The sequence below is a fragment of the Lutra lutra genome, chromosome 9 (assembly GCF_902655055.1).
Source record: "Lutra lutra chromosome 9, mLutLut1.2, whole genome shotgun sequence".
In the NCBI taxonomy this organism is placed as follows: Eukaryota; Metazoa; Chordata; class Mammalia; order Carnivora; family Mustelidae; genus Lutra; species Lutra lutra.
In genome coordinates, this window is record NC_062286.1 from 127758631 (window position 1) to 127785747 (window position 27117).

At 51.0% G+C, this 27117-nt stretch overlaps 1 protein-coding gene across 4 annotated transcripts in view; it reads left to right on the forward strand.

Moving 5' to 3' along the window:
• Positions 1–26700, forward strand: part of MYBL2 (MYB proto-oncogene like 2) — a 36431-nt gene extending 9731 nt beyond the window's left edge. The window contains exons 4-14 of one of the 4 annotated variants that reach the window (XM_047745451.1): positions 134–226; positions 439–659; positions 3255–3417; positions 9833–10123; positions 12612–13025; positions 15264–15403; positions 21074–21173; positions 22549–22662; positions 24037–24129; positions 25414–25563; positions 26164–26700. In XM_047745451.1, coding sequence (XP_047601407.1) covers positions 134–226; positions 439–659; positions 3255–3417; positions 9833–10123; positions 12612–13025; positions 15264–15403; positions 21074–21173; positions 22549–22662; positions 24037–24129; positions 25414–25563; positions 26164–26292 — 1908 coding nt within the window. In that variant the 3' untranslated portion in view covers positions 26293–26700. Of the gene's footprint in view, positions 1–133; positions 227–438; positions 660–3254; positions 3418–9832; positions 10124–12611; positions 13026–15263; positions 15404–21073; positions 21174–22548; positions 22663–24036; positions 24142–25413; positions 25564–26163 lie in introns of all 4 variants that reach the window. The other 3 variants (XM_047745449.1, XM_047745452.1, XM_047745450.1) reach the window with 3 other exon arrangements.
• Positions 26701–27117: the final 417 nt, after the last annotated feature.

Genomic DNA, 27117 nt, shown 5'->3' on the forward strand with positions numbered 1-27117 from the left:
GTGTGTTCCAGCATGTGGGAGTGTAGTGTATGGTGGGTGAAGGGAACAAGGCCTGGCCCCTTGAACCCAGTGCTCAATCTGGGTCCCAGGCCGTTGTCATAGGAATCCTCACGGGTTCCTGTTCTCTTCCCAGAACCGCACTGACCAGCAGTGCCAGTACCGGTGGCTGAGGGTCTTGAACCCAGACCTCGTCAAGGGGCCATGGACCAAAGAGGAGGATCAAAAGGTATCTGTTGGGACAGCGCCTTGCACACAGTGGGCCTTCACGCACTCCAGCAGATCCAGGGATGGTGAGGCTGTCCTGGGGGTGGGCAGGGGTGTCCAGCTGTTCCTTTCAGGGCCTCGGTGAGATGAGGCTTATGTGGAAGGAACTGCACTGTTCTGTTAGGGGGCGAGGGAGGGGCGAATGCCCTTGGCCTCACAGAGACCTTTTCCAAGGTCATCGAGCTGGTCAAGAAGTACGGCACAAAGCAGTGGACGCTGATCGCCAAGCACCTGAAGGGCCGGCTGGGGAAGCAGTGCCGTGAGCGCTGGCACAACCACCTCAACCCTGAGGTAAAGAAATCCTGCTGGACGGAGGAGGAGGACCGCATCATCTGTGAGGCCCACAAGGTGCTCGGCAACCGCTGGGCCGAGATCGCCAAGATGTTGCCGGGGAGGTGAGCTGCCAGCTGGGCCAGGGGCCGGGGGCCAGGGGCTGGGGCAGGCCGGGATGTTCCCAGGGGGTGAGGGCATCCACTGCGCTCTTGGGGCGTAGTCCAAGAGTCAGTCCCACTTTTTTGCAGTTGTTCACTTTTCCCAGAGAGGAAGGAGTCCTTCAGATTCTTGCCTAGGGCTGCCCGGACCTGGCTTTATAGGCAATGCTGGACCAGGGCAGGGAGAAAGAGCCTGGGGCCCTCCTACTCTGTGTACCGATTTTCCTCTGGTGCCTGTTGGAGCTCTGTGCACCACGCCTGCCCTCTGCCACGGTTGCCTTGTCCTTTTTCTTAGAGAATAAACTTCTCTTGTTCCTGCCTGTGTGGTTAGGGCCAGGATCTAGACATCCAATCCACTGCTCTGTTTTCTATTCCTTGCTGTACCTGGTCCCTCTAAGAGCCTCTTGGGGGCTTGGGGGGAGCATCGGGAAGACTTGACTCCATTCTTGCCAGAATCTTCCTCCAGGGTCAACTCCCCTCTCCTAAGTTGCTTATTGTTCCCTTAAGTGCTTTCCATCTTCTGAAAACTTAAATAAATCTCTTTATTTGTGGCTGTTTTCTACCCTGTTCTCTTTGTCCTTAGGCATTTCCCCCTTATTCAGTTTTATTTTTACTCCTTTGTCATGACACTGTGGTCCTGGGAGGGAGAGGAGATAAAATGCTGGATGGTGTCTTTCCTCTGAAGTCTGGAATGGTCTAGTTTCAAAACTCAAACCTGAGTGTGTTATCCTAACTGCTTCTCCTAGTGCTTGGGTTGAAGACCTGGGTCTCTCTCCCCGTGTGACCTGCCTGGCCTGGCTGATGCCACCAGCCTGGCCTTGCTGATGCCACCAGCCTGGCCTTGAGGCACTGTCACCCTTGCTTACCCATTGGGCTTTGGCTGTCTGCCCTCCTCTCAGCCCCAAACACATGGAGAGCTCCCTCTGAGAACTCCCTGGTGCTCTCCTCTGTTGGCCTAGGATGCACACTGCTTGTGCCCCTTATGTAGCCAACACACTCATCCTTCAGTCCTTGGTGGGGGTGTCTCTCTGTCTTCCAGACTGCGGTTGGTCCCCAGCAACCTCCCCATACTGCCCACACCCCTGCCCGGTCAGGACAGCCCACGGTGGGAGAGTTTCGAGATGCCGACCCACCTCTTTGACTGGTGGCTCAGTCCGGCCATTCATCATGCCCATTCACAATTCAGGGGAAGAGCACCGTGCTTGGACTCCTGCAGTAGGGAGCGCCTACCATGTGCCTGCGTCTCTGTATTGTAGTCTGATGGGCCATGCTGCTGTTCTGCCATGCGCGTCTGTGCTGCTCTCCTACCCTCTTCTCTACGGCTCTGCTGCTGCACGCTTCCGTGGTGCTGCACTGGTCTGTGCTCAGTCTATCTGCTCCCCGCGGTCCTGCAGCAGCTGCTGCTGTGGGCTTCTGTAGGCCTTTCCTGCCCTGTTCTACAATACTCGGCCGCACGTGCTGCTTACTGCGTTTGCTGTGTGCTACTCTGATACTTCCGAACTGCCACCTGCTTCTCTACACGTTACATTTCGGTGCCGCTGTACTGGGCTGTATTTGCATACCACCGTACAGTTTTCTCCTGCTCTGCTAGTCTATCTGTACCAGTCTGCTTTCTCTTCTTTTTTTTTTTTTTTTAAAGATTTTATTTATTTATTTGACAGAGAGAGATCACAAGTAGATGGAGAGGCAGGCAGAGAGAGAGAGAGAGAGGGAAGCAGGCTCCCTGCTGAGCAGAGAGCCCGAAGCGGGCCTCGATCCCAGGACCCTGAGATCATGACCTGAGCCGAAGGCAGCGGCTTAACCCACTGAGCCACCCAGACGCCCCTGCTTTCTCTTCTTGTACTTCTCTCCACTTCCACACTCTAGTACTCTGCTTCTGTAATACTGTGCTGCTCTCTGCTTATAATACGTGTGTCTCCCCAGTTACTCATCAGTAAGTGATGGAGTATGAAGTCATCTCCTGATTCTCCAGATAAAGTAACAGAGGCTCAGAGTGACCCATATCAGACCCTTTGTGCCATCCAACTCTGCCCTCTGTGGCCATTTGCCATCTGAAAGGAGGACCAGGGCTTGCATTCAAGGTCACCGTGAGCCTCAGGATGGAGCTTAGCAGGCAGGGCTTTGCTTCTAGTTTTACAGATGCAAAGTGAGTGGAAAAGGGAATTCGAGCTTCAAAAACATTTCAGCTGTGTGATTTTTACCATAGGCTGAATAAAATCTCTGCTTATTTTGCTGAGGTTAGTGGAAATATGTATAAATCACTGAGGGCTAGATGCACGTGTGACTTCATTTTAGAGCTAAGAGACCTTAGAGTCAGGGTGCCTGGGTGGCTCAGTCAGCTGAGTATCTGACTCTTGATCTCAGTTCAGGTCTTGATCTCAGGGTCGTGAGTTCAGGCCCCACACTGGGCTCCACGCTGGGCATGGAACCTATTTAAAAAAAGAGACTGTGGAGTCATCGGGTTGACCTCATTTACGGAAGCGGGAACTCCACTCAGGGAGGTCCGGGACATGGCTCGTGCCACTTCTGAGTTGAAAGGTCCCCTCTTGGCCCCCGCAGGACAGACAATGCTGTGAAGAATCACTGGAACTCCACCATCAAAAGGAAGGTGGACACAGGTGGCTTCCTGAGTGAGTCCAAAGACTGCAAGCCCCCTGTGTACTTGCTGTTGGAGCTCGAGGACAAGGATGGCTGCCAGAGTGCCCGCCCCGTGGAGGAGCAGGTGAGACGGCTGGCTGAGGCCGCTCAGCCCCAGGGCCCAGCTCTGGGTTCCGTGTTTATCCCCGCCCATCTCATTTAACACCTGTTCTTTCCTTTTCATCTTCGCCACAGCTGTTCATGACTTCCTGCCACCGGGTGTCCTGGGCTGCATCTCCCTCACCAGGGCCCTTCCTTGTCCCATAACTCTGCACAGACCTGACACTTGTCTGCCCGCAGGTGAAGGACGACAGAACAAGCTGACATATAAAGTGGAGGGTTGGGTTGAAGAGGTCCGTCCTAAGCCTCCTCTGTCCTTAGCAACAGCTTCCTTTCTACCTGTCACCCTTCCTAGGCTTTTCATACTTAAAGCAGGTTGGCAATTGAAGAAAAAATTATTTATTGAGGTCTAATTCACTTACAGTAAAATCCATGGCATTTAGTGTACAGTTCTGAGTCATGACAAAAAACATACTGTCTGATAACTATGAAACCACATCGAGATACAGACCTTTCCATCACCCGCCATGTTCCCTTGTTTTCCTTTTCATCAGTGCTTTTCCCTCATCCCAGGCATCCCTGTTTTCTGTCTATAATTCCATACAGTTTTCTAGAAAATCATACAATGAAGTTATATGGTATTACGTTTACAATTGTAAAAACGAAACCAGTATGCAGGTGTTAACATTTCCCACCCCATACTCCGGAACAAGCTTTTTTTTTTTTTTTTTTTTTTAAGATTTTATTTATTTATTTGACAGAGAGAGATCACAAGTACGCAGAGAGGCAGGCAGAGGACGGGGGGAAGTAGGCTCCCTGCTGAGCCACCCAGGTGCCCCCAGAGCAAACTTTTTATTGAAATTTTAAAACTATTTTTTCTAATGATTTATTCTTTTTTTTTTTTTTTTAAGATTTTATTTATTTATTTGATGGGGTATAAATGGGGTAGAGGCAGGGGGAGAGGGAGAAGCAGTCACCCCACTGAGCAGGGAGTCTGACGTGGGGCTCAATCCCAGGACCCTAAGATCATGACCAGAGCCAAAGGCAGATGCTTAACCCACTGAGCCACCCAGGCGCCCCAATGACTTATTCTTTACAAATAAAGATTTGGGGTACTTGGCTGGCTCAGAAGAGCTTGTGACTCTTGATGTAAGGGTTGTGAGTTCACCCCCACATTGGGTATAGGGATTACAAAAGTAAGTAAATAAACTTAAAAAGATTTGGGCATGCCTGGGTGGCTCAGTGGGTTAAGCATCTGCCTTTGGCTCTGGTCATGATCTCAGGGTCCTGTGATTGAGCCCCGCATTGGGCTCCTTGATCAGCAGGAGCCTGCTTTTCCCTCTGCCTACTGCTCCCCCTGCTTGTGCTCTCTCTTTTTCTCAAAAAGGATACTTAAAAAAAATCTTAAAAAAAAAAAGGAGGGGGGTGCCTGGGTGGCTCAGTGGGTTAAAGCCTCTGCCTTCGGCTCAGGTCATGATCCCAGGGTTCTGGGATGGAGCCCCACATAGGGCTCTCTGCTCAGCAGGGAGCCTGCTTCCTTCTCTCTCCGTGCCTGCCTCTCTGACTACTTGTGATCTCTGTCTATCAAATAAATAAATAAAATCTTTAAAAAAAATAAAAATAAAAAGGATTTGAAGGAAATGTGTCCAAGAATGAGGATTTGACAATGCTGAGTCATTGGAGGTAACGCACTCCCCCTGTGCTGTGTTCTAGTCTCTTCTGGGATTGTGAACTAGTGAGTGAGCTTTCTTCACGCTCCCCCTTCCCTATTCTTACTGGCTCACTAGAACCTGCGACCCCTCCAGGGCTGTGACTCTCCGCTGCGGCATTGCATCACATTCTTGCTTCTGTTTCTCAATTTTTCAACTTGAGAGAGTATCTCCTGATTCCCTGGTATGAATGCTTCTGTAGAATAACAAACAGTAGAGAAAGATCTCGAACAGAACGTAAATTGACTTATTCCAATCTGGGCTCCCCACACATCCCCTAACCAGTGGAGTCTACTTCTCATACTTTGTTGAGTATCTAAGTAACATGTTTTCAAGCCTTTTACTTCTGGTTGAAGAAGAAGCATACGTTCCACAAAGAGAAACCACGGGCATCATCAGCAGACACAGTCACTTTTTAGGATGGAGGGGAAGTGGGCAGACCTTCTTCGGTCTCTGAAAATCCTGGGCTGAAAGTTAGTGTTTGACCTCGCTTTTGCCTCTGGCACTTTTCTTCTGGAGTGCGGGCTGTGCTGGGCCAGGATGAGCCCCGGGGGTCAGTGAGGGTGTTGTTTTCAGCCTCATTTCATCTCCAGCATCATTTTCATGGTTCTCTTGTGCTGTTTATGTAATATGGTTATATCTAATTTTAAAAATTAGGAACAAAGCCAGGGGTGCCTGGGTGGCTCAGATGGTTAAGCATCTGCCTTCAGCTCAGGTCATGATCCCAGGGTCCTGGGATTGAGCCCCGTATTGGGCTTGCTGCTAGGTAGGAAGCTTCTCCCTTTCCCTCTGCTGCTTGTGTTCCTTCTCTTGCTATCTCTTTCTCCATCAAATAAATAAAATCTTTTAAAAATAAATAAATAAAATTAGAAACAAAACTTCAACGACCATCCTTGTAACTCAAATCACTGTGCATGGGCTCGTTATTTCTTTAGAAATTCCTGGAGATGGATTGAGACACATTTCTTGAAAAAAAAATTTTTTTTTTTTTTTAAGATTTTATTTATTTACTTGAGAGAGAGAGATTGAGAGAGAGCATGAGAGACAAGGAGGTCATACGGGAAGCAGACTCCTCACGGAGCTGGGAGCCCAATGTGGGACTTGATGCCGGGACTCTGGGATCATGACCTGAGCCGAAGGCAGTTGCTTAACCAACTGAGCCCTCTTGAAAAATTTCTAATACGTTTTGCTAGATTGTCTGCCAGAAAAGGTTTGCCTATTAATGTGTCTATGGGACCAACTCCTGTTCTCCCCACTCACCAATCAGGCTTGCAATTGTAGTTCTTGTCCCCATACTTCAAAAGCAATGCAGGGTTCCTGTAAAGAGTTACAAACTTTACAGAACTGAGTATTACAGAAGCAGAGCCTGCTAATCTCAACTGCCAGAGAGAACCAATATATTGTTTAATGTGTTTGCCAACATTTCTAATTAAGGGCAATATGTTGAAAATGAGATTGTGATAACTTACTGCCATACAGTTTCTTCGGAAATCTTTCCATGTCATTTTGTGCATACAGAGCTTTACACCGTTCTTGAATCTGTTATGTCTTGTCGTGACCTGCTGATGAACATCTGTCACCATTTCTGTTAAGACGCTGCAGTGAACATCATCATTCCTATTCTTTGTGCATGTACTTATTAATGTGGGTTAGTTCTTACAGATGTGGCATGACTGCGTCAGAAGGTACGGACACGTGAAATTTTTACACGCATCACCAAATCGCCACTTGAGTGTTGGTACCCTTTTGTCCTGTTAGCAGCATATGGCACTGCCTGTTTCCCACACTGTTGTTGTGACTGGCTGTGACTATATTGAAAATACCTTTGCCGGGGTTCCTGGGTGGCTCAGTTGGTAAAGCATCCAACTCTTGGTTTCTGCTCAGGTCATGCTCTCAGAGTCGTGAGATCGAGGCCTGAATTGGTTCGGGGCTCCACACTGGATGTGGAACCTGCTTAGGATTCTCTCTCTCTCTCATTAAAAACAAAACAAAAAAACTTTGCCAATTTTATGAGCAACAACAGACTATCATTTGGGTTTGATTTCTTTTACTTGTGAGGTTTACCATTTTTCTTTGGCTTATTGATTTTCCTTTACCCAAATTAATTGGGGTTTTTTTGGTCATTCATAAACTTTTATTTATGTCTTAAGGCTATTACCCCTGTACCATATACTCCCTTTTCCTAGCTTGGGAAACTCGGATTTTCCTCATCCCTTCACTTTATAAAGATGTAGTTTATAGACAGTAAATGCACCTTTTAGTAGATAGTTCTGTGTGTTTTGACAAAGGTAACCCACACCTCAGTCAAGCTGGAGGACATTTTCAACACCCCCTGAAGTTCCCAAGCACTCAGCCCCTGGCAGCTGCTTCTCTGTTTTCTATCTCTGTAGTTTTACCTTCAAAAGGATGTTGCGTCAACGGAATCACACAGTCCGTACTCTGCTATGACTGTTCTCTTCCGCTTAGCTATTAACGCATTACGATTCATCCATGTGACTGCGACTGTCAGTGATTTGTTCCTCTGAACTGCTGAGTGACAGTCTGTTGGTCTGGGAGTACCATTCTTTATCTGTTTACCAGCTGAGGTACGTCGTTTCTAGCTGTTCCCAAATAAAGCTGCTATAGGCATCTGCGTTCAAGATTTTGTGTGAACATAAGTTTTCATGTCTCTTGGGTAAACATCTACGTTTGGGATTGTTGGGTCGTATGGTAAGTGTATTCCGAATTTTAAATAAAATCACCAAGCCATTTTTCAACACAGCTGTTTCTGAAGTGGGATTCCCACATTCAAACCCTTCAATAGCATTCATGGCATTCTTCCCCTTTCATCATTGCAGTTACAAGTTTTCAATCAAATCTGTTCTTATCTAATCCTTTTCTTTTTCTTTTTTTTTTTTTTAAAGATTTTATTTATTTATTTGACAGAGAGAAATCACAAGTAGGCAGAGAGGCAGGCAGAGAGAGAGGAGGAAGCAGGCTCCCTGCTGAGCAGAAAGCCCGATGTGGGGCTCAAACCCAGGACCTGGGATCATGACCTGAGCCGAAGGCAGCGGCTTAACCCACTGAGCCACCCAGGCGCCCCTCTAATCCTTTTCTTCCTTTGCCTAGATCACAAACCATTTCCACCCTGTTCACTTGATAGTGATAGCAGTAATAGCCACAGTGTATGCTGGGCGCTGCTGGCTTCGCTGCTGACCTCCTCAGGGTCCTCATTTTATAGGCAAGAGAGCTGACGCACACACAGCTCAAGGTGGGCCAGCAAAAATGGCCAAGCTCTGGCTGAATCCAGAGCCTGCATAACTCTTCCTGATGCCGTTTGGCCCTCCTCAGGGATGTGGGATCATGTTCCTTGCCCTTGAGAAGCCTTGTTGATCACATGTGCTCTTCTCAAGGCTATACTGGGATATGTAAGGTTAACATGTCAACCTTAGTTTCAGGGTTCTGCCAGGAGAGCTATTGCCTCAAATGATTTTCATCTTTTTTTTTTTTGTCACAAAATTAGTACACACTCATTTTCCAAACATTTATTTTGAAATGATATTAAGCATACAGAAAAGTTACAAGAATAGTACAAAGAATTCCCATAATACTCTTCACTAGATTCATTAGTTGTTTTTTTTTTTTTTTTAAGGAATTTTTTTTTTTTAAGATTTTATTTATTCATTTGACAGACAGAGATCACAAGTAGGCAGAGAGGCAGGCAGAGAGAGAGGGAGAAGCAGGCTCCCCACTGAGCAGAGAGCCCAATGTGGGGCTTGATCCCAAGACCTTGAGATCATGACCTAAGCCGAAGGCAGTGGCTTAACCCACTGAGCCACCCAGGCACCCCTTTTTAAGGATTTTTAAAAAATGTTTTAAGTTATCTCTGCACCCGATGTGGGATTCAGACTCACAACCCTGAGATTAAGAGTTGCATGCTCTCCTGACTGAGCCAGCCAGGTGTCTCTAGATTTGTTAGTTTTTAACATTTGCCGGATTTGCTTTATTTTTCTGTATACAGGTACTACTATTTTATCTGAGCCATTTGCTTCTCTATCCCGTAATACTGAGTCTGTGTTTCCTAAGAATAAGGACCTTGGCTTACATACTCACATGTATGTTTTTGTTCAGTTCAGGGATTTTAAGTCCTGATTCAGGGCTTTGAACAAATCTACAGTCCAGATTCCATTTTCCTGCCCACAATACAGTCTAGAAGTAGACTTAGTTATTGTATCTCTTGTCTCTTTTTAATCTGAATAGTTCCTTAACCTTTCTTAGCCTTTCATGATGCTGATATCTTTGAAGTGTAGGATAATGCCAGTTATTTTGTGGTCTGTCTTTCTTTCTGTCTGTCTTTCTTTCTCTTTTTACTTGTTTATGTATAAGTAAGCTCCATTCCTAGTGTGGAGCCCAGTGTGGGGCCTGAACTCTGAACAACCCTGAAATCAAGACCTGACTGAGATCAAGAGTTGGACGCTTTACTGACTGAGCCACCCAGCCTCCCGTTTGTCTCTCAATTTAGATTCATCCTAGTTTCCCTATTAGAGCAGGTTGTACATTTTAATTTTATTTTATTTAAATTTTTAATGTTGAATAACCTCTGTGCCTGATGTGAGGCTCGAGCTCAGGACTCCGAGAAAGAGTCGCTCGCTCTGAGACTGAGGCAGCCAGCCGCTCCAGGTTGTATGTTTTTCGCTAGAGTACTACACAGTGTCCCATCTCATAACAAGAACCCCATGCCCTCGTGTCCAGCAGGGAAGTCTCGTGACCAGCTGGCCCCCCCTGCTTCCTGCTGTGAAGGAAGAGGAAAGCAGTGAGGAGGAGGCCATGGCAGCCACCGCCTCGACAGAGCAGGGAGCTGTGCCTGCACACCTGGATGGAGTGCGGACGCCGGAGCCCTTGGAGGACTTCCCAAAGCGTGAAGACCAGGACGGCTCCTCGCCGGAAATTAGCCTGCCCTATAAGTGGGTGGTGGAGGCTGCAAACCTCATCATCCCTGCCGTGGGGTCCAGCCTCTCGGAAGCCCTGGACTTGATCGAGTCGGTAATGTTGGTCATGGCACTTCACAGTGGGCACAGAGCACCTGCCAACCAGGAGTGCTTCTCTGATGGGCGGGCATCCTTCTGTTCACTCCGTCATCCCACGACTGTCTCCTGGGCTGACGCAGAGTGCCCAGCTGGGATACAGGGCCTGGGGACACAGATGGTGGCCATGTGGTCCCTGCCCTCATGTGCCACAGTGCAGGTGGGGTGGGAGGGTCCCCAGAGGAGGTGGCACTGCCCTGAGACCTCAAGGATGATGAGGGGAGGGTGTTTGAGGCCCAGAATACCGCAGGGAAGAGCCTAGTGCTTGCCCCATTGGATGTAGGGCGGGGTCTGGTGTGTTGAGTGGGTTCTGGTAACTCCAGTAACCCTGCTGGAGGCCGCCTTAGCTGTGGATTGAACCTTGCCAGGGACAGCTCAGTGGGGGCTGCATCTCCTGCTGTGTCAGCCAGGCCTGCCATGCGGAGCAGGTTTCATGAGGTGATGGGTGACAGGCGTGATAGGTGACAACTAGGGACAGCGGAGTTCAGTGGGAGGCACCCCACATTCACCTTCCCACTCGGGCTTCCCCATCCTTGCTAAGGATAACGACACTGTTTGTCGAGCATCTAAATGCCAGGCTCTGGGTTCCGTGTATAATCCCCACAGTATCCTATGAGGTATGTTCTTTCTCTGTTTTCTAGATGAGCCTGAGGCTCAGGGGGGTTAAGTAGTGTCCCCGTGGTCACACTGAGTAAGCTCGGTGGTCTTGGCTATCTTGACCACCTCTTGCTCCAGAGTTTGGGACTGGTCCCGGCTACAGCATCTAGCTGCGGTGGCCCCTCCACTCCAGGAAATTTGAGAGCCTGTCAGTGCGCTCAGTAAATAGCTCCTGGCTGCCAGGGGTAGTCCCTGGCTTGGGCCCTAAGGGGAGACTTAGATGAATGCAGGACACATTCTGTGCCCGGCCCCATTGGCCTCTCATGCTGTTACCTGCCTTCATCCTCGCACTGCTCTGGCTCTTCTGCTTGATGGGCCCAGAGAGGGGCAGGAGGAGCTTAGGTGCATTGAGTGGCTACTGTATGCCCAGCCGAATGCTTAATTAGTAACCAGCAGCTGACATGTGAATACCCACCACAGGCCGGGCTCCTTACCTGCCACCTAATAATATCCACGCTCTGTTACCGCATTTGTGGAAACACTGCCGTCTGTCCGTCTGTTCCTCCACACGGTGTTTGTAGGATCTGTTTCTGGTCCATTAGACGCCATCAGTCTGGGGCCTCCTCGAGGCTGGGGTTTGCTGCTTGGAGTGTGGGCCTAAAGTCAGTACTGCCCTGAGCTGGTCTCCACCCTTGGGGATGAACTGCCCACGCTCCTGCAAGTCCCAAGGACCAGCAGGCATCAGGGGGATCTGGGCCTACTCAGGGCCAAAGCTCCAGGGACCAAGGCAGAAGCTTCTCTCTCCAGCAGCCCTGTGGCCGGATTGTAATTTATTGGGCAAAGGAAGGAAGACCTGGGTATGACTCAGAAATGCTCCCAGAAACTTAAGTGACTTTGGGTAGATTGTACCGTCTCTGGCCTGGGAAGGAGGAAGGTAACGCTTGTCTGGCAGGTTCTTGTGGGATTGGAGATGGTTTAGGCAAAGTGGCCCAGGAGGCCTCTGTGACTGACAGGTACGTGGAGCACAGCGGAGTCCATTCTCCAGGAGTGTGGCCACGCAGATCAGGACCCGTAAACCCTGCCTCACAGCCTCGGGCCTAAGACTTCACTTCTAGGAGAAGATTTGTATCCAAGATGTTCACGAAGATGTTATTTTTAAATTTTAAAAACTAAGGGAATAAACAATGTCCCAGCAGAAGAGGGGGATGGTAAAGTAACTAATACATTCATATGATTGAATATTTCTCAGTCATAAAATGTGTTACAAAAGTTGGAAAATTTTCATATGATAACTGACATTTATTAATAGTAAACATCCAACTCGTAGTAATAGAATTAAGCACTATTATTAGTAGTATAACTTTAAATGGATAAGAAGCAGTATATAGAAATGATTTTTTTCTAAGGCTAAAAACTCAGACTCCCAGCTGTCATTGAGGGATGCGTGTAAGTGGTAAACTGAGAGCAATGTGTGAGGACAGTAAATACTGAGTTCAGGCAGAGGATGGGAACAAGGGGAGCTGGACCTGGGGCTTCAGTGGTTAGTTTTTATTTCCCAGGCTCCTTGATGGGTGTCTTGAGTTTTCTTTGTGCTTTTTTGTCTGTCTTAAGTATCGCTTTTTAAAAATAACAGCCAGCAGCCGAATGAGCGGTGTGACCTCAGCTATGTTTGCAGATAGAGATATGGATGTAGAAGAAGCCTCGAGGAAACGCAGGAACACGCTCGTGGTGATGACTCCTGGGCTGTGGGCTCCTGCCTGGCGTTTGCATATTGTCCTTTAATGAGGGAGTCTTGTGTCTGCTGGGAAGCTGGGTGATTGCAGTTATTACTGACCCCCCTCTCTGGGCAGGACCCTGATGCTTGGTGTGACCTGAGTAAATTTGACCTGCCTGAGGAGCCGTCCGCAGAGGGTAGCAGCAGCAACAGCCCGGTGCAGCCATCCCCATCCCGGCAGCAGCAAGGGCTGCCGCGCCACCAGCCTGCTGCCCCGGTGCCCAGTGTGACCGAGTACCGCCTGGACGGCCACACCATCTCAGACCTGAGCCGGAGCAGTCGGGGTGAGCTGATCCCCATCTCCCCCAGCACTGAAGTGGGGGGCTTGGGCATCGGCACGCCGCCTTCGGTGCTCAAGCGGCAGAAGAAGAGGCGTGTCGCCCTGTCCCCTGTCACGGAGAACAGCGCCAGCCTATCGTTCCTGGATTCCTGTAACAGCCTCACCCCCAAGAGCACACCCGTCAAGACCCTGCCCTTTTCGCCCTCCCAGGTGTGTGGACCCCATCCTGACCACTCGCTGGGCTCGGTGTACAGACCCCCCAGTGCCTGATACAGGGCCTGGACGCCGGCACATGTCATTCAGCAAGGCTTCCCTGAGCGTCTGCTGTGTGTGAGGCCCTGTGCTAGGTGCTGGGGGCATAGAGGGGAGCAAAACTGGGCCTGGCTCTGCCTTCGAGAAGCTTATGCTCTGGTGGGAAAACCAGCTAATAAGAAAAGCTACAGATTAATGTGACACCTGCTGTCTTAGTCTTATAGTTCTGTGAGGGCATCGGGGGGGGGAAGGTGTCATCTGGAAGGCTTCCATGAGGAGGAGGGATTGCTTAGCTGGAAATAGTAGGTGGTAACTGGGCAAAGAGGAGAAGGGACTCAGTATTTGTTACAAGAGTCTCATTTTGCACACACGCTCATAGCAGATTCGCCAGCCTTGGGGTGCAACAGCGAGGGTGACGTATCCCTGCCCTTGATGAGGGTAGTGAGTGCTGGGGACAGGCTTGCAATTACTTGAGCAGAATGTAGTGTGGAAGGTGCTGTGGTTGTTGGGAGCTTGTCGTGTCCTGGGTACTGCCCTGTTTGTAATGAAAGTTCTATTAGGGGGAGCTGAGGTGGGACCCTGTCTTCCCTCCATGTCAGGGAGGCATTCAGAGCTTCTGAGAGATATTTGAGCTGGGTTTTGTCAGCTCGAACACAGGCATGGAGATGAGGGAGCACTCAGTGTGAAGTCCAGAGCCAGTGGGAGGAGGCAGGGGCTTCGGAGGGCTGTAGGTGTAAACAAGGGCTATGCACTGCCCTGGGGGCCAGCGGGGTGGTGGGCTCTGGGAGGGTGAAATGGGGGGGGCGGTTGAGAGGCAGACTTTGGAGTTTCCACGTCCCCGGACCACAAGATGGTGGGTGGAGGCTTTGGGTCTCACTACGTCTGTCCCTTTCCCTGAGGATGTGGGAGAGAGAGAGAGGCCCAGAGGAGGCATGTTTTAGGAAGCTACTCCCATTGTCTGTGCAAGGATTGAGGCCAGACCTGTGTCAGGGGTGATTAGTGGTATTTTTCTGCCAGAGGCCTTGTATTAGTTGCTAGAGGTGCCACAGTAAAGGACCACAGACCAGGATGCTTAAACTTCAGAAATTAATCTCATAGTTCTGGAAGCTGAGATTAAGTGTGGGCAAGTTTAGTTTTTTCGGAGCCTCTCATGGTTGTAGATGGCTGGCTGTCTTCTCTGTGTCTTCACATGGACTCCCTTTGTGTGTGCATCTGTGTTCGATCTCCTTTCTCCTAAAATCTCTTAACCTGCCTCTCGTAGATTCTTTTGAGGACACCAGCTATGTTCGGTGACGGCCCATCCTTATGACCTCATTTTACCTTAATCATCTCTTTGAAGTCTCTTGCCTCCAAATACATTCATGTTCTGAGGTCCTGTGGGTCAGGGCTTCTACAGAGGAATTTGGGAGGACACCACACCATTCAGCCCATAGCAGGCCCAAATAAGCCCAGCTGATGAGAGAAGGAGGACGGTGAGCCCTGAGCTACCCAACAAACAGCCCAGGGTGATGAGGACCCTGCCCAGGGCTGTGGACCCGAGATCTGCTTGTGGCCCTGGGCTACTGGGGCACCTTCAGGGTAGAGGGGGAGGGTAGTGCCACAGACTTGGCTCAGGTCTGGATTTGTGTCCTGTCTCTAGCACTCAGCACAAGAACCTTTACCTCTTTAGTCTCAGCTTTCTTATCTGTAAAATGGGGTGTTGTAATGGCACCTACATCGCAGAAGATCTGTGAAAACTACATGGAATTCTTGGTGTGAATGCTTAGCCCTGGTGTGAGGAGCTGTTCTACACGTTCATGTCACCAGCACCATTGTCACTGTCCCTGTCCACAGGTTGGGTGAGAGCTAGTCTTCGGAAAAGAGCTGCTCTGAAGACTGCCAGCTTTCTTTGCCCTGACAGCACGGTTGGCAGTGCTGTGAGCGTGGGCATGGGGGATGCCCCCCCTTGCCAGCCTCACAAAAGCCAGGGCTGGGGGCAGTGACAATCCCACAGGTCTATGTGAACCTAGCTGTTGGGTCCTGTCGATCTGTCCTGGTCTTCATTTTCTAGTGCCTGGTCGGGGAGTGCTTCCAGGTCAGAAGGGAGACCCCTGTCACAGAACAGCCATGTTGGGGGGTGGTGGGGACAGGGGCTGTCCGGTGTCTCACCCCACCTCTGCAGGTTTTCACTTTGTCTTGTTTCCTCTTCCCTGGCAGTTTTTGAACTTCTGGAACAAACAGGACACACTGGAGCTGGAGAGCCCCTCACTGACGTCCACCCCGGTGTGCAGCCAGAAGGTGGTGGTCACCACCCCCCTGCACCGGGATAAGACGCCTCTGCACCAGAAACATGCGGCGTGAGTGTGCTGTGCCCACCCAACCCTGCTGGTCTAGGAGCTTGGGCTTCGCCCCCTTCCCAAGCCAGGACTGGGATCCCCTTTGGAAAAACACCTGGGACTGTTTCGAGAAGACGGCCTCCTTCTGGCCACCACAGCCCTTTGTTTTTGTCAGGATTGTCTGGAGCTTCATCTTTGCTGTTCCTCATCTTCAGTTTTAATTAGATGGTTTTCTAATCTCAGAACTAGAGTCCAAGTAGCCATGGAAAAATCCCCCCATTTTGTGTTTCAAGTGCAAACCCACTGGGTTTGAGCAACCTTAGCATGCAGGACGGAAGTGACCTGGTTCTCCCTGTTTCTCTGTGGTGCTCAGTCAGGAGCAGCTCCAGCTATTACCTTCCGAAGCTCCATGTCTCACCTGTACAGGGCACTCGCCTGTGTGCTTTTACGGAAGTGCTTTCACGAGAGTGCACGTCCTGCATCATCCTGAGGTTGAGACAGTGGCTTAACTGCGCTTCTGCCTGTTGCCTTTGCTGCAGGAGAGCGTTGCCTTGTTATTTCCTGAGTAATCTGTTTAATTCAGGAATCAGCTCCGAAGTGTTAGCTCTTGTAATGATACATAATTTCAGGAAAACTTTATGAATCCCCTGATCAGAAATTGGTCTCTCAACAGTTGACCTAGAGTTTAACAAATAACGTGGCATGAGGAACGGTCACTCTTCCAGCCAGAGTTTTTCAGATCTCAGCTTTTAAGCGGATATGCCGTCACCACAAAAGGCATTGATGGTTCTTGCTCCTTTTCCTTCTCATCCCTGTTCTGATCTGCTGTTGCTACTCGGGCCATTCTGGGTTTTTTCACATGAAGAAGCATTTCCACTGGTTTCATTCTTCTATAGATCTGTGTTTTCAGCTGGTAATACATTCCTTCTTAATGTCATGTTTAACACTGTAGTTTGGGCTCTGCTGGTGAATCTGGAAGGTTTGTATCTGAAAAGTTGCCTTAGTGTTTAAAAGGTAGTTTTGCTGGGTATAGAATTCAGGGTTGACAAGTTTGTCCTTTTTTTCTTAAAGATTTTATTTTGAGAGGGAGAGAAGGAGAGAGCACAAACAAGCGGAGAAGGGCAGACAGAGTGGGAAAAGCAGACTCCCTGACGAGCAGGGAGCCCAATGAGGGGCTCGATCCCAGGGTCTGGGATCATGACCCGAGCCAAAGGCAGACGCTTAACCAACTGAGCCACCCAGTTGCCCTAACAGGTTTGTTCTTTGAGCTTTAGGGATGTTGCTCACCTGTCATCTGTCCTGTACTGTTTTATTAATGGGTTTGAACAAGCTGATTATGGTGTGCCATGATTGATTGTTCTTTGTTTCTTATACTTGGTATTCTCTGAGCTTTTTGGATCTTTGGGTTTTCATTAAATTTGGAAACACTTCAGCCCTTATATCTTCAAATAGGCTTTCTGGGCCTTCCACCCCGCAGCCCTCTTTACGGACTCCACAATTACACACATATTCCGCCACGTGGAGCTGTCCCACAGCTTACTGATGTTACTATTCTTGTTTTCACTCTTCTTTCTCTCTGGTTAGTTTTGGATGGTTTCTAGTGCCCTGTCTTCAAGGGACTAATCTTTCCCTCTGTGGCATCTGGTCCCTGGTAATCCCATCTGGTGTGTGTTTTCATCTTAGGCGTTGTGGTTTCTGTCTCCAGATATTAACAGATCTTGTAAAATATCCTCCATCTCGACTTGATTGTCGAACATATGAAGTACAATGATAACAAATGTCTTACTATCCTTGCCTGCTGATTTCAGCTTCTGTATCAGTTTCAGGTCAGTTTCAGTAGATGGGCTTTTCTTTTCATTGTGGGTTTTGCTTGGATTGTTAGCTCCTGCTTTGCTTCTCTGTATATGCCTGGTGACATCTGGTTGGATGCCAGATGTTGTGAATTCCACTTTTGCTGAGTGCTATATATTTTTGTATTCTCAGATTTTTTTTAATTTTAATTTTATTTTATTTATTTTTTTTTAAGATTTTATTTATTTATTTGACAGAGAGAGATCACAAGTAGACAGAGAGGCAGGCAGAGAGAGAGAGAGAGAGAGAGAGCGAGAGGGAAGCAGGCTCCCTGCCGAGCAGAGAGCCCGATGTGGGACTCGATCCCAGGACCCTGAGATCATGACCTGAGCCGAAGGCAGCGGCTTAACCCACTGAGCCACCCAGGTGCCCCTCAGATTTTTTTTTAGAGCCTTGTTCTGGGATACAGTTGAATTACTTAGAAATAATTTGATCCTTTGGGTCTTGTTTTTAAGATTTATCAGGCGGTACCACAGCAGCGGTGAGTTCAGGACCCTCCAGTGCTGTACCCACTATCTTGTGAGTGTTGAGGATTTCTAGTCTGGTCAGTGGGACTAAGCATTGTTTCCAGCCCTGTATGAGCATGAAGTACTATTCCCTCTGGTGTTTCTGCATCATTCTCCCCTGATCTCAGGTGGTCTTCTCATGTGTTTGTACCAGTTAGCGCCCCGTGGGTACTCTGGCCCGTCTGCAGATGTCTGGGGTTCCCTCCTATGCAACTCTCTCTTCTCTGGTTACGCTGTGCTGTGCAAACTCGAGCTGCTGTGGTCTCCCGGAACACTTGCCCTTGTCTCTTCCATTCCAGGTCATGCCGGGCTCCGCCTGCACTTCCCTCCCTGTGCCGTGCCCAGGAGCCATCCTCTTCTGTCTCTGTCTCTTGGGTCCCTTTCCTCAGCCGCCTGGTGCCCAGGTCTTGAAGCCTGTCCTGTCCTCCACAGTGTGTCGTTGCTTCATTGTTTGAGGCAGGAGAGGAAGTCTGGCCCTGATGTCCCATTTGGGCCCAAACTGGAGTGGAGATCTTGCTGCTTCGTCTTTAAATCCAGATTCTTGTCACAAAAAAACTGTTTTGGTTTTCCTCCCTCCTCTTCCAAAAATTCTTTGGGACATACGCAGGTGTTAGTAGGCAACAGTTATTTGGGCTTTATTCCAAATTTGACTTTCCCACTGATTTTATATCCTACCTTCCCCATTTTATCTCTCCCCCCATAGAAGTTATGGTTTATTGAAAGGGAGGCTCATTAACAAGAAACAAAACACACTAGGTGTGTATTTCTGATGGTGCTAGGAACAGTGAGGGGAGTTATATAGGCCTTGGGGTTAACACAGAGTAACAGCAAGGAGCTTCTAACTTAGAACATCAGGGATGGCCCTTCAGAAAGGAAGAGCTCTGCAGAATCCTGAGAAAAAGGAACTCTAGGCAGATCGAACTGCAAACGCAAAGGACAGAAAGGTGGTTTTTTGTGTTGTAAAGAACTAAAAGAAGGCCACTAAGTTTGGAGCCAGCAGGGTGTAGAGCATGGTTGGGAGAAGTCAGTTCACTAGACCTGTGTGTCTGTGGGGATGGGCCACATCGAGTTGTTAAGATTATACTGGTTCATAAAGCACAGACCTTCCTGGTTTTAAAATTTGATTCTTCTCTGGGTTAGATGGAGTGCTTTTTTGAATTTTCTTCCGAGAGGAGACTATGAATGAGGAGGGTGTGGGGTCTCTGCCATCCAATGCCTGGGCTATCTGTCTACATTTTTTCACCAACAGGAGCTGAACGTAGAAGTCTCGAGGGAGAATAGCTGTGACTCCAAACCGTGGGTTTCTTAGGCATTTATGTTGTGGAGAAATCTGGTACCTAACCCGCTGTTACTCCTTTGTAGCAAATCTTTTCTTTCTCTCTGAATCCTTATGGGTTTGTTTGTTGGTTTGTTTTTTAGTTAATTCCTGAAATTTGCCAAACTAGATATAGATGTGCTGCTTCTTTATTAACTCCCACCACCCTGATTTTCAAACTTAGGATGCAAACTTTGAGCTAAGAAAATACGCTTTTTTTTCCTGTGGTGATCTGCCCCTTTACCTTCTACCTTTAGGTCCTCCCTACACGGTCTCACCGGTTGCTCTGTCGCTGTCCATCTTCACCTTCCTCTTGCTTGTCCTAAGCCACTTGAACTCCGCAAGAACGTTGTGGGACTGTCTTCTGATTCTCCAGTTTGCTCCTGCACTTTCCCACCTGCTGAGCCCTCCAGCTTACAGTGTTGCAGGACTTTTTGTTTTTGTTTTTTGTTTGTTTGTTTGTTTGTTTTTAGATTTTATTTATTTATTTGACAGAGAGACAGAGATCACAAGTAGAGAGGCAGGCAGAGAGAGAGGAGGAAGTGGACCCCCTGCTGAGCAGAGAGCCCAATGTGGGGTTTCATCCCAGGACCCTGGGGATCATGACCTGAGCCAAAGGCAGAGGCTTTTAACCCACTGAGCCACCCAGGCACCCTGCGTTGCAGTTTTTTCATCTCAAGCAGTCTTTTGTCTTTCCTTCTCAAGTTGGCCTCCCTTGGTGTTCTAACATGCATGTATTCTTAGTTCTTGCAGATACTGTGAATTAGAGAGGTTCTAGGGTTTTCTCATGTTTGTTGCAAAAGCTCCATGTCCCACAGAGATGTTTGGTCCTGAGATTCTGATTCCTATCCCTTTGAGCTACAGTTTGAACTGTGAGATGTTTACATTTGACCAGTACTTATCTCTCATTCTTCATCTTTACTGGGGGCGGGGGAGCCTCTCTGTGTCCTTTGTGGGAGATAACAAGAATTTGGGAAGAGATTGAGTGGATCCCTGTCTAATCTCAGTCCCGAGAAAGGAAATGAAGAATGGTTTGCCCTTGTTCCAGCCTTTTATCTCCTGTGGAATGCTGGCAGGCCAGGGAGGAGGCCGGAGTGGGTTTCCAGCAGCTGTGTCCACCTTGGCCTCTGCTCCCAAGTTCCTGACTACCTGGGTGTTTCTCACATCCTCCGACAGCCCCAGTAAGGCCTGGGAGTCAGCTGTGATGATACTTCGAGATGATGGAGGTCATGCCGGCCTTGTGTAGGTGGAGAGCTGGTTTGCCTACAGCCAGCTTGCAGTGTGTGTGTGTGTGTGTGTGTGTGAGGGGCCCCTTCTGGGTCTTCCCCAGCAGGCTTCCCCATCACCGTCAGACATAGATTGCTGTTGGGACTTGTGCAGATAGAAGCTTTTTAGTATCTCTGCTTGTGGACCAGACCCTTCCCAGGATTCTGTCTGCTAAAGCTTTCCCTCCCCAATTTGTGTCCCCACTGCGGTCATTATGAGGGGTCTCGGGTATGCTAAGCACATGTGTTGGCCTCACCATCTCGCATCACATGTCTTCCCTTAATGCTGCTGCCTGCCACATGCTCGCCTTGTGGCACCTGCTGTCTGGAGAGAGCTTGGGGAAGGGACTTGATCTTCCTGGAGTCTCGCCTTGCTCCCCTATCCTTCTCTTGCTGGGCCTGCAGTGTGGCTGTGGGCCTGCCTTGTTTATGAAGACCCATCATCGATCAGCTAATGACTGAGCAACATTCTCAAACATTCTGCCACCTGGCTGGGGCTCCAGGGCCATCTTAGTCTATGTCCTATTCTTTCCCTTTTCTGAGGCTGGCCCCTCCTCTAAGCGCCCGATGGCGACCCTTAGGTATATAAAGGTGGGTAGGGAAGTGCCATGGGAAGAGACCATATGCCTGGGTCTTCCTCCTTGCTGCAGAGGCCAGAGGTCAGGTGGAGGGACGGTGGGAGTCCTGGGCAGCCTATGACAGAGTGGCTGGTATCTGTCCCCTAGCCCATCGCTCTGGCTCCTCTGCCTGACAGGTTTGTGACCCCAGATCAGAAGTACTCCATGGACAACACTCCCCACACGCCAACCCCATTCAAGAATGCCCTGGAGAAGTACGGACCACTAAAGCCCCTGGTACGTGGTGCAGCTGGGCGGGTGTACATGTGGGCTCCATCGGATCCTCGGAGCCGTGCCGTGCACAGCTCACACAGCCCTTCCCCTTTGAGACCTCATGGGACTCTCCTGACAGCCCTGAGGAGTTGTAAACATGCCATTTTATAAGTGGGGGATCTGAGGCCGAGGCACCAATTCAACAGACCTTTCCTGAGCACCTGCGACGTGCTGGGTGGACACTGGCTGGTGCTGAGACGCAGTGGCATCCTGCTGAAGCTCCATGTGGTGGGTTGGGGGGCGACATGACACGCTGGTGCCTAGAGAGCTCAGCGCTTCCAGTGCGCTGCCTGTGCCGGGGGGCAGATGGGCAGGGGCTGTAATGGAGAAGGACTGGCTCGGAGGCAATGGCTGAAGGCTCCTCACACTGAAGCCTTTGACCAGTGGCTGGAGCTTTCTCTCACACACAGGAAAGCTTCCTTGTGGGGGGGCCTGAGGGGCCAGTGAGGAGGCAGCTTCCTAGCAGTGGGCAGACTGCCCTTCTCCCCACTCCTCCCAGTGGGATGGTCATGCTCTCTCCGGTGGAAACAGAGCTGGCACCGTGGGCTTTCTGAAACAGAGGCAGGAGTTCTAGAAATGAGTTGAAGGTGAGAGAAAGGTTGTCAAGAAGCATTTGACCTGTAAACTGGGTCTGTGGTGTGTCTCTCCCTCTGCCATCACTGCCACAGTGTGGGGTTCTCTTGACTGTGGTCTCACTGGCCCTGGGACGGAGCTGATGAGCTGAGCCCAGTGAAACACTAGTTAGTGCTGCTCTATCTAGTTCAGGTGGGGATACAGGTCCCAGACACTGAGACACTGGTGTGCTTTCCAGGTAGTTGTGAAAGGGTACATCTGGCCTTGGCAACTGAAATTAAAGCCTGTAGGGGCTTTTCGAGTGTCTTTGAGGGGTTGCCGTACACTACCCCTGAAGCCAGAGAGGTCTCCTGGAACCCCACAGTCCCAAGAGCAGGAAATGGAACCAAGAGTCCCCGTTAGTGTGGATCCAAGAGGGTGGGGGTTAGCGCTCAAACGTGTGCAGGTTCTGACTCCACAGCTCTGTGACCTTGGGCTAGGCACTTGCTCTCTCTGAGCCTCCCATTTCTCCCCTGTGGAAGATGACAGCTGTTGCACAGGGTTATGTGAGGGTTGCTGTGGTGATGTGGGGATACTTCTGGCTCATGACAGCCCTCAGTGAGTTGAGGTCAGTGTCTGCTTGTCTGTCCTGCAAGGCGGGACTGAGCGTGAGGTCTGCATCCTGGCCCCAGGCCTCCTTCCTGCACTGCCTAGGACAGCCGGGGTGTGGCGGGCTCCTAGAGCCTGGCTGTGGAGCCTCACCTGGGCTGCCCCACCCCACCCTCAGCCCCAGACCCCACACCTGGAGGAGGATTTGAAAGAGGTGCTGCGCTCAGAGGCCGGCATCGAGCTCATCATTGAGGACGAGGCGAGGCCTGAGAAGCAGAAGAGGAAGGCTGGGGTGAGTGGCCAGTGGGGCTGGAGATCCCCTTCCTGCCAGGCAGGGCAGACTGGGCCAGGGGAGGCGGAGCCATGGGGAGGGGGAGAGAGTGCAAAGTGGGTGGAGCTGTAGCCCATGCCCTTTGTTCCACAGAGTGGGCGATAGCAAAACCCACAGAAGCGGGCTCCTGGTGCTAAGTGGGGTCCTGGTGCTTGGGACCCTCCCTTTACCTCCTCTGAGCTAGGCCCTTAAGCAGCATTGTGTTTGGACCCTTCTAAAGTAGGCTCTGGGCTGGGTGCAGTGGATAAGATGGTGACACAGACCCAGACGTGGTCACTCCCTCCTGGAGTTTAGGGGGCAGAGGCAGATACTAGGCAAACACAGCAGTGACCCTCCGACGCACATGGCAGTAAGGGAGTAAGTAGAAAGGGGCACAAGAGAGGATTTAAAGGGACATCCTCAAACGACTTCAGCCATGCATCTGGGCTGTGTGAGCCAGGTGGGGGACATTTGCTTCAGGTGAGGTAGAGAGCTGGCGGGGACACAGGTCAGGGACACCTGGGTGCAGAGGGCAGGGCTGGGGTTGTCCCAAGCCAGCCCAGAAGCCACACCCCTGCTACATCACGTATGTGATTTCCTAAAAGTAGATGGATTCTGTGTCCCTCTTTTTTGCAGATGCTTTCTTCTGGGGAGAGGTGGGAAGATGGGAATGTGCCAGACAGGTGTGTGGGGAAGGTGGGCAGTCAGTCTGGGAGGGGCCCATGGAGCAGGGGCCCCTGGGTATGTGGTTTCAGAGAACTTGACCCAGGGTCCTCCCTGGCTTCTCCATGTCAGATGGTGGTTCTGAGCCTTGGTGGTACCAATATGGGCATACTGCTGGGTTGGGGGTTGAGTTAGTTAGTCCCAGAGCTGACCCCTGGCCTGCTGCTGAGAGGCGCAGGTGTGGGGCTGGGTGTTCCTGTAACAGGCCTATGTCCCTCGGTTTTATGTGTCTGTATTTCTCATCTGCAGGTGAGTATTTGAGGTGTAACTTGGATGACTCTCTCTTGGGCCTGTTTAGGGGTGTGTTTGTCATGGTAGAGGTCTGGGAGCTGTGCATGGTCCATTCGGGGATGACGGATGGGTCTCTGGGTAAGGTGTTTGTGTCTTGGTTCCCGGTGGTTGCCTAGGGCAGGACGGTCTGCCCTGGGCACTGAGTCTGTGATAGTGCCAGGTTCTCCTGGTCTATCTGCACCCCCACCCCAATCCTTGACAGCTGGGGACCTGGCTTGAAGGCCCCACTGCATCAGGGTGTGGCTCTGTGACCAGGGTGTTGCGGCAAGTGTCCCCAAATTGCTGCTGGTGACTCAGGGGAGTCCCAAACATCTGCCCTGTCTCCCTCCTCCCTACCCGTAGCTGCGACGGAGCCCCATCAAGAAGGTCCGCAAGTCCCTGGCTCTTGACATCGTGGATGAGGACGTGAAGCTGGTGATGTCCACGCTGCCCAAGGTGCTGTCCTTGGTAAGGGGTCAGAACTGCAGAAGGCTCCTCTGCCACAGGGAGAAGGGAGTCTTCGTGGAGGCCCTCTGCCTTTAGAAAGAACCCTTTAGCTGTGAGGGGATCCTGGTGGTGGACTGGCCTGGTGCTTCTTGGCCTGGGCTCTGGGTGTCAGGCTCAGCCATAAGGGGCCGATGGAGAAAGTGGGGCTGAACACCCACGCCTGATTTCAGTCAGGGCAGCTCTGCACATGTCTTTCATAGACGGGTTTATTGCGTTGCTGGAGTTGCATTGCTAGAACATGTTTGAAAACCATGAATCTGGGTCCCCAGCCCCTTCTCTCATACTCTACTTATTGGGGTGATGTGGAGAGGGTTGGTGACGTTCCTCAATGAAGCACAGGCAGGTGGTTGGGGCATATCAGCCCTGGGAAGGGTGCTGTCCAGTTCCAGGCTGAGCTCGGGAAAGGTGCTGTTGTCAACACAGAGCCTGTGCTCAGAAAGCATGCTGCGCTGTGGATCTTGTGCAGCTGGCAGGGGGCTGCCTCAGCCAGTGGGAGGCAGCAAGAGGAGTGGCGGGGAGGGGGGAGAGACAAAGGATTGCCTGATGAGATCATGCAGATCTGGGGACTTAGGACTGCTGCAGAGAAGCCCTGGGCAGGGAGCCCCACGAGGCTGGGGACTTAGTACCGTGCAGCCAGACCTGCAACAGGCATTTTCTTGGGCACATAAAATATTTGCCAAACAGTAAAGCTGTGTGGTTAGGTAGTTTAGAACATGGGATTTGGGGTGGGGTGAGCCTGGTGGAGTTCCGACACTGGCCCATGCTCTCTGGGATCTCTTAGTTGTCCCAAGCCTCAGGTTCTTTCCTATCAGAGCACTGAGCCCCGCAGACTATTAGGAGAATAAAGGTTGAGCAGAACTGGGAGGCTGGCCGGGCTGTGTGTACTTTGTGCAGCTCTGTGTGTGCCGGTTGATGCTGGCATCTGTGGCTGCTCGTGGAGATTTCTGGTCCCAGGAGAAGCTGGACTACCCCCACCCCTGCCTGAGGCTGGGGGCACCGAGCCAGCTCCATGGAAAAGGGACTGGCATTACTGGGCACCTGTTAGGTGCCAGGCTCTGAAACAGGCACTTGACAGAGAAGTCCCCGTCTGGAAGAGGACACTGAGGCTTAAAGAAGTCCACATCTGCCCGAGATCCAGTATGCTGGAGGTGCAGCTGCTGGGCTGCGACTGGTTTCCTTCTTTCCCACCACGCCTGTGGCAGAAGGGTGAGTCTGCCTCCGTTTTCATTTCAGCCGACAAATGTCCTGTCAAGCTCTTCCAGCTTCATGGTGCCGGGCATCAAAGAGGACACCAGCCTCCTCAACGAGGGCTTCCTGCAGGCGAAGCCCGAGAAGCTGGTGGCAGCCCCGAAGCCCCGAAGCCACTTTCCAACACCTGCCCCTGTGAGTGCCGGCCGCCAGCGTGGTGTTACCTGTGGGGACTTGGCACGGGCTGTTGCCTCTGCCCGAATGCCCTTCTTAGGCTCTGTTCCCCTGATTAGCAGACGCTTCACATCTCTGTCTGGATGCCAGTCCCTCGAGGAGGGAGCCCATGTGCTGGAAAGCACCCCCCCGCCATGAGCCCCTCTTGTATGGCGTGGTCTCACTGTAATTAATTACTGTCTCTGTATTTAGTTGCTTAGCCTGTGTCTGTCTTCAGGGGCAGGGGCTGCTCTGGCTGCTCACACCTCACTGTCTGTTGGTCTGAATTTCTTGCTGCTCCTTCCCACCAGCCTGCTTGGCTGTCACATTTCCCCATGAGGAGGCTGGTGCCACATGGGCACAGCCATGTCGCCCGGTCCAGCCTCCTTGTTCTACATCTGAGGAAGCCCAGAAATAGGAGCAACTTCTCCAGGGCCGCTGGGAAGGTGGAGGGAGCACAAGAAGGGTGGCTTCAAAAGGGAGGAGGGTCATAGAAACGTTCCCCTCTCCTGGCCATGCTCACAGCGTTTGCTGGGGGAGTGCTGCCCTTGCCTGGATGGTAACTTTCTTGCCTCCTCCCAGATGACCAGCGCCTGGAAGACGGTGGCCTGCGGGGGGACCAGGGACCAGCTCTTCATGCAAGAGAAAGCCCGGCAGCTCCTGGGCCGCTTGAAGCCCAGCCACACGTCTCGGACCCTCATCTTGTCCTGAGGGGCTTGTGGTTACGAACTCATTCTTATGTTTACAGGGGGCTGGGGGGACCGAGGTTGGTCTGTTAGTCTGAGCATCATACTCAGATGACCACCTGCAGGGAGCCTTCTGCCACCAGCCCCTCCCCAGACTGCTCAGGTGGAGGCAGAGCGGGGCCTCCCGCTGTCCTGTCTCTGAGTCCAGTGATGGGTGCGGGCGGTTCCTGGTGCTAACAGAACAAAGTCCCACCCCTGGGCCTGCCTGGTCCTCTCCCCAGTGCCACAGGAAGTCCCATTAGCTCCTCTCAAGCCCTGGTCAGGTCTGGCCTCATCTCAAACCCCTGCTTAGAACAGGGGAGTGGCCAGCGTGCTCCTTCCCTCAACCTGTTAGTACATTTTCTTGAAAAAAATAAAATTCCCTTTTTCCATATGCTGTTGTAGATTCCACTTTTCTCCTGTCCCCTGCTTGTGGGGTTTGTTGGTCAGGGGTTAACTCCCTGGTGACTGTCCTTGGGGCCTTAGGGATATGGAGACCTGGGCCTTCCTCCTCAGAGCACAGCCTTGTCTGTACAGTCCAGGTCTCGGTCTCTGGATGCCTTCCCCCAGCAGCCCAGGGTGCTGCAGGCAGTTTCATCCACCCAGTGGCCGTCTCAAAGCTCCGAGGATTCTTGGCTGTTAGCAGGGAGGGAGACATGCATGAGGACCCTGTTTGGCCATGGATGGTGGACCTGGCCTGCCATGACCCCAGCCCCCGGGTGAGACCGGTAAACAAGGAGGGACCAGCAGCTGGGCAGAACTTCTGGCTATAGTGGCCTCAGCTTGCCAAGGCCATGGCAGCAGTCGGAGC